Here is a 13,381-nt window from a genome sequence, read left to right as displayed (position 1 = left end):
TGGCCCCTCGTACGCCAGCCTTTGTTGAGAGCAGCTCTGGGCCTGCTGGGACTCGGCAAGCTGGTGCAGCTTCTTACAAAGGCACAGGCCCATCGCTGGGGAAGTCAGTCTCCAGGGTCCCTGCAAACCTGTCACGCTGGGCACAGGAACGGACTGAGCGGCAGGGCTGGAGCACCAGAGCTTGAGCAGAGCAGCTCCTCTGGTGGTAGCCTGTTTGTGCCAAAGGAAAGGGGAGAGCTGAGTAAACTGAGATGCTGCCAAGACATTTCAGACTGGTCAGTGGGAATTGTCATCTCCAGGGTTTAAGTTTGATGGGGGAATTAAGAGCAAGGGAGGATGTTTTCCTCCTCTTAAAATAATGTGAAAGGAGGTGAAGAAAGGACTTTCTTCTTGTTAGATGTTGGCTATCTGAGACCGGGTGATTTCCCATGTAAATTGGCTCAGTCCTCTGTTTACTCAGGACTTCTGGGTCCAAGAAGCTTTCAGAGCAAAACCAATGATATGGATAGGGAGCGTGAGATAGGTCTTGATCTCTTCCCGTTGTGTCTGTAGCATAACACAGTGCAGAAAAACTTGGTGCAATCCCTTGGCCCTAACTGGGACTCGCTCTATAGTCCACCCATTTAACAACATTGGGAGGGCAAAAATTTTGTGACCACCTTATCTTTGTTCATTTCCCTTCTCCAGGTGAAACCCTGTGCTCCGTCACCGGGACACAGGCTCAGTTCTCACCCTGCCATCGGTGCCGTGTGTGTCCTTGGTGCATCTCCTCTGCTCCACATGCCCTTGTAAAGAGTGCAGATACAGTCCCTCCGTCTTTGGGGAAACCTAGAGACAGGTTTTCTAATCTTCCAGCTGACTTAGGCTCCCAAGTCCTCTCTTCGAAGCTGATAACGAGGCTTGGGATTCTTAGACGTGTTGGTGAACATGACTGTCAAGTCACCCAGCTCTGCCGAGTGCTGGGAGGCTGAGGATTAGAGGCAACGCAGGAGTACAAAGCACTGTTGCTTCAGGGTGGCGTTTCCACCCGTGGCCTCTAATCAGTGTGTCTCAAGTCCAAAGAGGGCTGTGATTAGATAAAACCCATATTGCCCTGGCTTCTGCACAAAGCTCGTTTTATGGTGCCGTACGCGCATCCTTTCTCTTTATGGTTGCAAGGTCTTTGGGTGATACTTCTGCACGGGGACAGAAGTGCTGTCCTCCTCCAGCTGACCTGCCCTCCTGGCCTGTCTCTATCCATGCTTCGCTGTAGAAGCGCCGCAGGTGAGCGCTGGACTTTCTCTTCCGATGAAAGGCGGGGAACAAAATCCACTTTGATTTCTAGATCTTTGGGGAAAATATTTGATTTTGTTTCCAAAAACGTCTCTGGATCACTTTCTGTACTGCCTTGTCAGGCTAGCAGGAGCCTTGAATGCAATGCAGGATCTGGGGACCTGCACGGGAGACGTGGGGAGGTTTGTGTGGTCAGGGCTGTGTCGCACTGGTGGCAATAAGTGATCAGTACGCTTGGGGCTTCCTCTAGCACTCCTTACTTGTATTACTGCCTGGCTTAGCTTCATAACATTACAGTTCTACTGATAATGTCTTTCATTTTCAGCTTTAATATTAAAAAACTGCCCTGATTTGGCTTCCTTTCAACTGAAATGCTTTGTAGAAGGCAGGAGAGAGGAGGCAAATGCAGGGATTTGGGGAACAAAAAAAAGGGGGGGGGGGGAAGCCCCACAACCATCCCTCCCCATCCGCTGTCTAAGGTGGAGTGGTACCTTTTGCAGGTGCACGGGCTGAGCAAAGAGCTACCTTTGGGCTTTCTGGGCAATGAGTAGCAATGTACTCAAAATGCACAACCTGTCTGTGAGGGTGGTAAGAAATGCAGAAGCTACGCTGCCAACTCATTTGCAAAACATATTTGGTTTTGCTGCTGCTGCGAAGTTGGGGGAGATGGACTGTGGATGCTCCCGTCCCAGTGCCTTCAACCACTGTCCTGGTTCTTTGCGTGTGAGTGCAAAGAACGGTTGGACGAATGGCACGTGGACATAAAGGGATGAATTTAGAGTACAGGCTCCTGTAAAAGGGCATGTGTTCAGCAGGTGTAAGTGGTATGCTGAAGCTGTGCATTATGGTTTAAGTTGTAAGGAGGAAAGGATTGGTGCTGTAATACAAATACCTTGCCATTTAGGTTGTACCCCAGAATCTGTGAGTTTACTAAGTAACTAATGAAAATGTGACCTTCGTCTTCCCTGCTTTGCAGCTAAGAAAGCGAAGAGGGGGGTATGACTTCTTGTAACACTGGGCTGGAATTCAAAAGATTGCTATTCAGTCGTGTGCTCTCCTACTGACTCAGTAAATTTGGGGTGGATTGATAGATCTTTGTGCCTCCATACTGGCTACTGATGATAATTATTCCCTTTTCCTTGCTTACTGTATATCTTGTTGATTTAGTCCCCACACTTCTGGGGACAGAGGCAGTCTCTGACACATCCCAGGACTTTGCCTTAAATGAAGGGGGAAAAAAAAAAAAGGGAAAATTTTCGTTCTGTGAACTAACTGACTGCCATAAAAACTGCTGGGGAGCAACCCAAATACAAACTCAGTGTGTGGGATTTGGTGCTTTGGTACAACGTGAACCTGAGATGCTGGAAGGAAAATGCTGCAGATCATTCTAGAGATTAATACACTAATGTGGGATCTCTCTGGAGGGCCAAGTTCAAATCTCAACTGCAGGACATCTGGGACCTGTCCCTGTGGCGTGCCGGTGGTGGCAGGCTGTCACCCCTGACTGTTCATGCAGCTGCCAGCTCGCTGGCCGGCGTGCTGCGGGGTGGGTGTTCTGGAGGCTGCTGGGGCATGGGTCTGATGGAGTTGGTGCCGCTTCGGAGTTACTGGGTGATCTTGGTCTTCCCCAGCACAAGTGCAGCCGGTTGGGAGCAAGATGGGACTTGCAACCTGTCCTGCTGACATGTCTGGGAATAGCAGGGCATGGTGCTAGTCAGAGCGAATGTCTGCTGGCAGATGGGCGCGTGGGGGTGGGAGCGGAATAGCAAGAGAGAAGGAGTGATAGGAGGGTAATGAGGTGCCTTGGCAGAGTTGTGAAATGAAGGCATCTTTACTGCTCATATTCTAACTGCTGTCACATGTAGCTGGTGCTTCTGTCACCAGTTCTTCCATGGCGTCTCTTCTGCCTGAAGTACATAAGAGCAAGCCCTGTTGGGTTTTGCTGCCTCCTGCCCAGGCTGGGAGGGGTGAGCTGAGCAATGGGACTTCTGTTGTTTCAAAGCCACAAATCCCGGATGAGAACACTTCTGAGGAGGATATATGATCTTGGCCTCCAGCGCTGAGGGTTTGCAGCATCAGACTAACATTTCCAGGAAAATCACCATGAAGGATGAAGCGTTCCGTGGGGAGGGAGCTTGTGACTCTCTTTGTGCTGTGTGGCCAGGTACTTCATAGCCTTGATGCTGGCTTGGCAAGCCGACACTGTCTGTGGCTTTGCAGAAGTTATTCAAGGGTAAACTGAGGCAGGAGGAGTGATAAAATTCAAATTCTGTTGAAAGGCTGACTCAACACCTGGGATGAGAAGTGCTGAGAAAACTTAAGTGCTGTCACCGGCTGACTCTGTCCTTTCCCATCTGCTTTCCAGTTGCCACCGTTTTGTTGTATTTACTTTGCTTTTGGTTATGGATGGTTGCAAGCCTCTGCGGTTGTCTCCGAGTGCCAGTTTTGTTAACAGGCTGGGTGACAGGGTCATGGCAAGATAAGATCGGAGGCAGCTTGTGCTCTTTAAAACCTTGAAATGCCACTTGTAACTTTGCAGAGTTCCAGAATTGCTCTTTGGATAAAGGCATTGCCTGGCAGGCTCTGCCCTCGGCACGTTGACTGTCTGCTCTCGACGCTGCTCAGCCTGTGGCAGCCACAGATCTGTGCTCTGGATCTCCTGATGAATACAATGCCAAGGCAGGGACCTGGGCTTGCTTAGCTGAATTCAAAGTAACGTGGAGTGATTCTGAGTGTGAGGGACAGTTGCTTGGCTTAAAATGTCCCCTGGAACATAAATAATTTTGTTGTTCTTATAAATAGCGCCGGGGGGTTTGTAACCTTTCTTAACCAACACACTTTGGGCAAATTGCAGAAGCTTTGCATGCGTGTTGACTCACAGGCACATTCAACGTATACTCGCTCAAATATGGTGCTTGTTTGTGAGATTTTTTTTTTTTTTTATTTTAAGATGCTGCATCTTTAACAAGCCCTTGATAGATGAGAATTTGATGCTTGCAGTGACAAACAGTCTCTTCCTTCCTGCCCATATGCAACATCATGCTTTCAGTTTCCCCAGCGTTATTATGGGAGGATATTGATTTTAAATCTGTTCGGGGACGCTGTAATTGTATATTAGATATTTTGTGTTGGTTTGTAGGGCTGCAGTAATGCAAAAGGCTTGAGTGTTTCCGTACAATCTAGAGGGGGAAGATTGCTAAGGACCTTGAGGTTTTGAAGGAGGAGGGGGGGAGGAAGGGGGGGGAGAGATTGAGAGAGAGAGAGAGAGAGATACTGTGGTAGGAAGATTCAGAGATCTGTTGTGCTTTTTTTTTTGTGTTGTTTTTTTCCTCCCCTTTCTCTCCCCCAGTTGCTTTGCACCAGGGCATGAAAGGAGTGGAAACACCAGGGGGACAAAAGGCAACAGAACAAATGATGAAACTCAGTAAGGAAATCAACTGGATTCAGAATTTATAGCTTTAAAACGTTGCATTGATCAGTGTGTGAATAGTCATTATGTGCTTTTGGACTGCGTGATTAGGAAAGCAGATCAAGGCTCTCAAGATGACGATTTTTCTTACTTTCTTTTTTTTTCCTCCGCTTGTAATATATGTGTGCGTGTGTGTGTGTCTGCGTGTGTGTGCGAGAGCGAGAAGCAAAATACCAAAGTCTCTCTGGTTGCTTCTGCAAAGAGGAAAGTACAACCTTATCTGATACTCAGGTTTCTCATCTCTCTTCTAGATGAAATTTTAGGCAAGAGAAGAGTATGTTCTCCCAACAGCAGCAGTGAGTGTCCTTTAGAAAGCAAGAAAGCCAGAAGTGAGTCCCCAAAGGGTAAGTGCTGCTTCTCCCTCCCCCATCCCCTTCCCCTTTCTTCTCCTTTCTTAAGAGTGGAACTTAATTGAAATTAAGGAGGGAGGGAAGGGAGGGCTGCGAGAGGCTGCGGTGTGGGAGCTGCAAGTATCCGGCGCTGAGGGTGCATGCAGGAGGCTACCAGTGCACTGTGCTTTCTTTATCTAATCGGAGGGAAGCTTGCAGTGCGAGAAAGGGATTGCCGCTTAATTACAATAATTGTTTTATGATTAAAAAAGCAAGCTGCAGCTTTTGGGGTGGATCTTAGGGGTGTTTGTACTTTTCAGGCAGAATGTCTTAATTACATGTTTAATATAAAAGATACACACAGGCTTATCATGCTGGCATCTGTTCCTTTAAAGGGAAAAAAAGAAGCCTAGCAGGGAGAATAGGGCTGCCTAGTTCTTTCTTATGCATTTATGGCACTGTTCCTATAGAGATGGAATCTGCAGAAGGTTTCTCTTTTTAGGGAATTTTTTTTTTTTTTTTTAATCTTCTGATTTGTCTTACGGTTCTTTCCTGTAAACATGATTTTTAAACTTTCTTTACGACTGGCAAAGTGGAGTGGGTAATGGAGCCTGCAGTTAATGAGTTTGTCTCCAGGTTGCATAAATGAGGTTTTGCAGGCCCTTCACTTAAAGGCTTTGTTAAGTTCAAACTAATTAGCCGTCAGTAATACCCATCTCGATCACTGTGCTTAACCTGCCCTCTTTGGCCACCAAAAAAAAAAAAAAAAAAAAAGCAGACTAGCTGTCTGAAGCTAGATCCTGTTTCATGGGTTTGGAGTCCAGCAGCCGAGACTCTTCAAGGTGTGTATTTTCAATAACCAATCCAGGGAATCTCAAAGGGCGCTTTTTGCAGCAGTTTGTCCTGAAGCCTTCTTAAACTACATACCTTATATTATGCTATATAAAGATATATTGTAGGGACCTGTACTGCATCCTAATTTCATATAATGTTCCTGGATATTGTCTCATCTTGACTCCTTGTCCCCAAATTATGATCAGAAAGGCAGCATACTCTGAGAGGATGTTGAATGCTAGTGTCACTTAATATAATATTGCTAACACTACCTAAGAACATACTAAATCTTTTCTTTCTTGTAACCCTCTCCTGCCTGTTAACTCTTTAATACAAGTAAAAGCGCCTTAGCTTCTTACTGGGCTTTTCTGAAAGGTGTAAAGAGGAACCCTATATACTGCTACTCCTTACCTGTTCTCCTTGATTTTTTCGTCTGCCCTGTTCCTGCTATCCTTGAAATGTTTCTAGTAGATGTGCAGGTAAGTTCCAGCAGGATGCTTCTATAGATTCTGAAACGCACTTGTTATGTAGGGGTGTGAGGCTCCTGTAGCGCACTTGATACACCTGCTGTCATCTTTGCAATCCTTTGTAATTCCAAGTGCATGCTTTGGAACTGAGTCCAGGTAACAGCAGCCTATGTGGCCTGGCTGAGAATGGGCTAAACTTTAATCAAGCCATCTGAAACCAAAGTATTGCATTTGGATTCACCCTAATAAAGTGGCTGGACTTGCACAAATTGATGTTTTTGCCATGGGAGCAGCAGGGTCAAGTGATCCCATTCCGTTTCTTTCCTCTGGCCTTCCCACCATTTTTGTTTACTTTGAGCGGGTGGCGTGCAGTGCGAGGCCGATGAGCAGCCCTCGGCTTTGCAGTTTGCACTCAGGATCTAAATTCTCTTCCTTAACTCTGAATGGCTCAGGGATTCCCCCAACTCATTGAGAGAGGGGTTCCTAGGAAGCCCTAAATAAACGCAAACTTTTGTTTCCTACTCCCACTTTTTTCTCAGAAAGCCTTCCCTGCCCTTTAAAAGAGCGTGAGACGGAATGGAAGTTCTGAGCGAGGCCTTTTACTAATCTCCCGTGTTACCTGTTTTTTGTTATATTAGAACACTGGGGAACCCCTCTTCTCCCCAGCGCTGTGGCAGGCATTTTAAGCCTAGGCTGTGCTGATGCTAGAATACCATCAGAATAGCGAGGGGCCGAATAGGGGCAGAGACTTGCATGCTTTTGCGGCCTTTTTCTACCCACCCCCTGCTATGAAAAGGGGGTCAAAGGAGGGGCTATAGCCAGTGTTGCTGTGTCTTAAGCCCCAAACAGTGAGAGCACCGTGCAGCTGAGAACTCCCAGGAGACTTCCCATCCTGCTGACAGACAGGCAGCGTTCCAGTGGCATGGATACCGTGGAGGGCTGGGAGGGGAACAACCCCTGTGTTCCCAGCTCTGGACTAAGGAGCTGGCTGGAACCAGAAGGATCCGCGTTGTGTGACAAGCTGTTTTCAAACAGGATGGGCCCCAGTGGCTACTTACCTGGAATTTGGGAACTACTGCTGTAGAGTAGTGCTGTAAAGTGTGAGATTGTGCTAGAGCCCCAAGCTTGGCTGGGACCCAGATGCTGCGAGTGCGGTTTGTGATTTAGGAGTGGGAAAGGAAACAAGGACCGACGGGAGTTTTGTAGCCTGTGCAGCCCCACGCTGTCCTCCGGCAGGAGCCAGGGCTGCGGTGTCTCCCTGTGGCGCACCCTGCCTTTTTCTCCGGCCCGGTGGCGTGCCTTGCCTGGGTGCCGCTCCTCCGCCTTTTGCACTCCCCGGTGGTGATGTACAGCTCAAGGTGGGGACTCTCCCCCTCTCCGTTACACGCTGGCCCTGGATGCAGCTCTGGCTCAGGGCACAGCTGCATTGTCTCTGAACCAGCCTTTTGAAGAGGAGAAGTGACCCCATGCCCGTGGCACATCTCGTGCTGCTGTGGCTGCGCCTGACAAGGCAAGGAGAACAGAGGCAGCCGAGTAAATCACTCCTTCCCTCTGACTGAGTGAAAAAACACCTGTAGGGCTGGAAACCCTTCCAGCGGGGAAGCGGTAACCTTCCCTTCCCCCCTCCCCAATGCTCGCAGTGTGCGCACCAGAGATCAAAAGAGAGCCCTATCTCAGTGGAAACAGGGCCGCGCCAGCGCTGCTGTCAAACAGAGCAGAACGTTCTCGCGTCTAATATGGAAATGCGAGCATATCAGAGGCTCGGAGCGAGGGCTGTGCTGGCAGGTCACGGAGGAAGCTTTCTCCCCGGGAGACAATTCCCCAAGTAAAACCCTCACTCCTGTGGCAACAGCATGTCTGGAGATCTGCGTCTCCGATACCTTGAGACACGAAATAAAACTGAGCGATTGCAAAAAGAGAAAATCAGTAAGAGTATTTTGGTTCCCGTTTAAACTGCTGAAAAATGAATCTGGTAGAAGCCTCATCATTTGGGAAGATTTGAAACTAGACTGGCCTAAGTGCTGGAAAACACACGTAGGGAACAATATTGCACTCGCCCCCTGGAGTGGGCTGATGAGCTCATATGCTGCTCCTTCTGCCATTCTCTTTTCTTTGCTATTGTAGATAATTTAAACCAAAATAAAATCTTACTGCATCTTTGGCTAATGAAGTAGACCATAACCGGAGCTGGACTACAGCTGAGCAATTCAGATCCAGCCTCTGTCAGTTTGTTCCTCTCCTTTTGCGAGGGGATAGCCGTATGATTGCTTTGGCAGCTGTCCAGTTAGGCCAAATGAAGCAATAACGTTTGGCCCCATTCTTGCTAACAGCTTCACTGCCCCCCAAACCCGTCCTGCTGAATATGGTAGGAGCGGGCAGGGGCCCTCTCTGCCCTGGCAAGTGACAGCTCAGGCAGCAAAGACCCTAAAGCTGCTGACTAAGACCTGGCTTTGAACCTGGGGTGAGATGCTTTTGCAACAGGCTCCTTAAGCTTCTGCTGTGGTTCAGTAAAGGGAGCCTCGGCCTCTGATGGGTTTGTTGTAGCAAAGGAGAGCAGACAGACAGGCTGGGTGCTCCTGTCTTGTCTGGGATTGCTTGGGGAGGACGAGCCTTATAAAAGCTTGGTGAAAACGTTGTGCAGGACTGACACGTCCTCCAGGCTGAGCAGAAAACCTGCGTCCTCAGAGAGCCTGAATTCCCTGGGGCTGCTGCCATCAGGACCCTGCGGCGTTGGTGGCGGGTGGGAGCGGTGGGCTCCCCTTGGCCCGGGCGAACAGGGAGGCGTGCTGGAGAGAGCGAAGGCCCGACAGATGCCTGCCTCGGCTGCGCCTTCCCGGTGACCGTGCCAGAGTCCATTTCACACCTGGCGGCTGGAAGAGATTTGGCAGGATCAGTCTCCCGCATTACCCCCTGGTAATGACAAAAGCAGACAGCAGAGCTTCAGCAAAGCTGGAATTATCGCTGGCTGAGTCATGTGAAATCTTCCAAGTTTTAAGTGTGGAAATCCAGCCTTTCCCTGGACTCCTCCTTCCTCTTAGCCTCCCCTTGCCACCCCCATTCTCCCTCCCCTCCTTGCACCTGAAATCTGCTCTGTGGCTGATCGGATAGAGTTTATGGTAATTAAGTGTTATTAAATCCCCTCCCTCCTCCCTTTTTTCTCTAATGACACAGCTGTGGGGGGAGAAAAAAAAATATCCATGTTTTTCTAAATCAGGTCTGTGGCATGCGGCTTTGCTCCTTAGACCTTTGGTTAAGAGCATCAGAAGGGAACTGAAACAGTTGGTGCACTTCTGCGTTCCTGGGGGAGGTGGCAGGAGCGGCAAGAGAGCGGAGGAGGATGTGGGAATCTGGCCCGCAGAGTGACTTGGCGGGAAGGGGACCTGGAAGGGAGTTGTGGTCCCCACCCCCCTGCTCCTTCCACGGGTGTCTTGCAGGCTTGGGTACCGGAGGCGGGGAGTGGGAGGGAGCCGGCATGGCATGGCTGTCTTCTTGTGCAGCCTCCCTCTTTCAGGTCTGGTTTCTAAGCGTGATGCACACCGTAGAGGGTGGGGACCCAGCTCCTGATACCAGCTAGCTTGAAGCAGGCCATGAACTTGTGATTTACACAGGAAGCCTGTGGTCCCTGAGATGCAGATACATGTCGCTGGGGTAGAGATCAGTGGTTGCAGATACGGCCACAGATTGCTATACTGATGGAGCATTCCTTGCTGAGCTGGACGGCTGACCTGAGTTGGAGGGGACTGAAGTAATTTCCCTTTTGCAGAAGAAGAGTGCCTTGGGAGCTGGTGATGCAACCCTTTTTTATTGAAACTTTGTGCCGCTCAGGCTCTTTATTATTAGCCCCTCCTGTGTGTTGGGGAGGAGGTGGCTTCATTACGACATGCGAAGGTTGCATCCCCAAAATCTGAGCCCCTGTATGCTTGGTCATGTAATGAGTTTGGTGGCAGACAGCACTCGCCAATAATGGCCTCTCCTGGCCAAGGCAGAAGTGAACCAGGCCCTAAGCTGCTGTGGCAGGGCCACGTTTTACAGGTGCTCTGTCTCTTGGACTATATTTGTTTGCCACAGGCTGTCTTTTGTGATAGCTAGCTTAGGGGTCTTTCTCTCACCTGAGAGAGATCCACAGCTCTTTTCCCAGCAAGATATCCAGTGCCTGCGTATTCGTCACAGTGCTGACGCTGGTGTAAAGCAAGCAGCCTGTGCTCGGAGCCACCGCCTTGCATTTGGAGCCAGTTTAGCAGCAGAGTCACCTGCCCTGATCCCTGAGGGATTCTTGTCTACGAAATGAGGTGGATGAAGGAGCACGAATCTGGGGCACACGGTAGGGTGGTCTTGTCATTCACTGAACACAGCGGTGGTCTTGTGACTGCAGCGTGGGGGGAGCCCTTCCCGCTCCCTCCTTTCCCTTCTGCCTGTTTAGATTGTTACTGGGAGTTCCTCTCTGAATAATGAAAAGGTTTTGCCTGTGGGGAAGATCCGAGATAAAATAGTGTTAGAGCAGCCACCGCCAAGGCAGAGAACGGTAATTACTCTGAGTTCTGCTTACAGTAAACTGAAAGCCTCTGTGGTTTTATCTCCCTGATTGTCAAACTGGGATCCCTACTGCCCAGGGAGCAGGCAGGGCCGTCCTCAAAGCCCTCCCTCCTGGGCTGTGCAGTCATTCCGGGAAGATGGAGGGGTAGGCACGTTGGGTGTAATTTTAATGGCCTCAGGGTGCTTAGCTATACGTACAGATCTGAAACAACCTGAGCTGGGCAGGTGGACTGTCATCGCTGTCTGTCGTGTGGTTGTCAGCATCACCTGCACTGGGTGCTTGAACATCTTGCGCGTTATTGTGTCCTTGCGGGTGTTCCGACAGGCGGAGGAAAGAGGTGCATGTCGGATCAGGTATTAGTTGAAAAAAAGAACTCCTATCCCCTAAGATGAAAGGGTGAGAACTCAGTGACTAACTCTCTCATCCTGCCTGTCCTCGTTGCCACCTTGGGGGTAGAGAGCTTGCTGGTATTTTTGTGTTGTTATTATAATGTGATGCTTGTTGCTTTGAGGGGGACGGGGGGAAGTTGTTCATGGGTTTTTTGGGTACTGTGGCAACTGAAGCTGTAGACTTTTCTGTATATGTGTGCCCATGTTTGGAGGCTTAGCAAGTTGTAGGTGTGTCTTGACTGTACATCTCGGAGAGCAAGGACAGCTGCGTTTGGCAGCTTGGTACATCGAGTTCAGTGGGTACGCTACAGAGGTGTGGGAAATTGTGCTAATATCCCTCTACCCCCCTTTCTCTTTCCTTTGCACTGTCCCTATACTTATGTAATTTTCCACTGTATTTCTCTCTGGAAAAAAGACCAAATCTTTCTGCTCTTCAGAAAACTCCCACACGCCTCTGCTTGAGGACTCGGTGACTCAGATGACCCCAGAGGAGCACTACAGACGCATGATGTCAGCACTGAATGAACATGGCACGTTTGAAGAGCAGCAGCAGCAACGTCTCTACCAGCTGGCCAACAGCATGGCGGTGCCCAGCCATGGAGGTACAGGCTCTTACAAGTGGGAGAAGAAGGGGGTCGCTTTACCATTTGGTATAAGTCTTGTAAGATGTCCATAACGCCTGTGTACATGTGAGGAGGATTTATGGGCTGCAGTGTTGCGTGTTTATCATGCAATGAATACAGGTGGTGCTAGTGTCCTACAGGCCGTTTCTCCCACCATCTCTGTGGGAGCATCTACCCTCAGCCATCTCTAAATGCTAATACCTTCTGTAGCTGTGTCTGGCGGGGCTGCGCATTTGTTTACTGGAATAGATCAGCTGCAACATCACTACTGTGTATTTTGCAGTGGCGGTGAGGGGGGTCTTTTCTTCCTTTGTTTCAAGAGTTGGTGTCAATCTGAATATTCAGAATCTGTGGTGTAAACCTTATTTGGGTCATAGTGTGCAGCAAGGGGAATGAGTGTTGGTATAATGCAAGGGGATGTGAGATGTAGGCAGTGCCAGATACTGCTGCCATTTAGTGATGGGCTCCGAAACAGCAAGGTGATGTTGCAGGATTTAGTTAAGCATTGATAGTGCTAGGTTTAGAAAGTTTGTGCGATAGTTGCTACACACAGACATAGCATAAATTGGTGTTAAAGACCTTTCACCTTAATGAGAATTAGATGCCTTATGATTTTACAGACAATTAAAATATGTAGATGAAGCTAAGTTGCAGTGAAGACAGCTTAGCAGGCAAATGCTGAAGTCCGTGGGACAGGTTCATTCATGGTATCATCTGTTGAAAGCAATGATGTTTACGTCAGCAAGGACTGATCTGGTCCTTCACTAGCCAAAACCAGATTTGCTGTGGAAAAGTGAGGGGAAGGGTTTCTGAAAGGAAGACACCTTCTTCCATACCCAGTGTATGCTCGCTTGGTGAGGGCTTCCTCAGAGCATTGCCATAAGGACCCTGTAGGTCACGGCTTCCAGCACTGAGAAATTGTCCCCAGACCTCGTATGGTCCTCTGAGGTTGAGCTGGGCACTAGGGATAGCTGAGGGAACCCCCAGCCCTTCTTTATTTAAGGCCTGTTGTGTGCACTGCAGATTGTGCCTCTGTGCGCGCCTGTCTGCTGTTCCTAGGCTGTAGCAGCACAGGAGTATTTCTGCACCGCTATCTGTGTTCAGGGGAAGATGCTGCCATTCTGCTCTTTAAAAGGAGGCTGGCGCTTGTACAGTTCTGTTAATGCAAGGAGGGGAAAATCCAAAACCTGGTCCTGAGGCAGCCTCCTCATTAACAGATACCATTGTCCAATGCTGCTGCCTTGTCCTGGGCCTGGAGTGATGTCCTGAGGGGATAAGGGCCCTGCAGTGCCAGGATCTAATGGATCCCACATGAACTGAAGGATTGCCGGCAGGTTTTGCCTGGGCTGTGGAGGAAGCTGGCTAAATCCAGCTCGGCTGCAGCACCCTGCACTGTGCCTAAAGGGGGCACCAGGCAGTTACAGGTTCTGCCCTGGGAACCGCTTGGCACAAGCATCCCTCTGC

General features: G+C 49.3%; 1 protein-coding gene across 1 annotated transcript in view; it reads left to right on the top strand.

Moving 5' to 3' along the window:
* Positions 1-13,381, top strand: part of SAMD11 (sterile alpha motif domain containing 11) — a gene marked incomplete at its 5' end in the record, with an annotated part of 125,574 nt that overhangs the window by 82,565 nt on the left and 29,628 nt on the right. Inside the window, 2 exon segments of the mRNA XM_082329064.1 lie at positions 4,993-5,085; positions 11,732-11,896. Of these exon segments, the coding sequence (XP_082185190.1) occupies positions 4,993-5,085; positions 11,732-11,896 (258 nt within the window).

The sequence above is a fragment of the Platalea leucorodia genome, assembly GCF_965183815.1.
Source record: "Platalea leucorodia genome assembly, chromosome: 17".
NCBI lineage: Eukaryota > Metazoa > Chordata > Aves > Pelecaniformes > Threskiornithidae > Platalea > Platalea leucorodia.
This window is presented reverse-complemented; position numbering and strand designations above follow the sequence as displayed.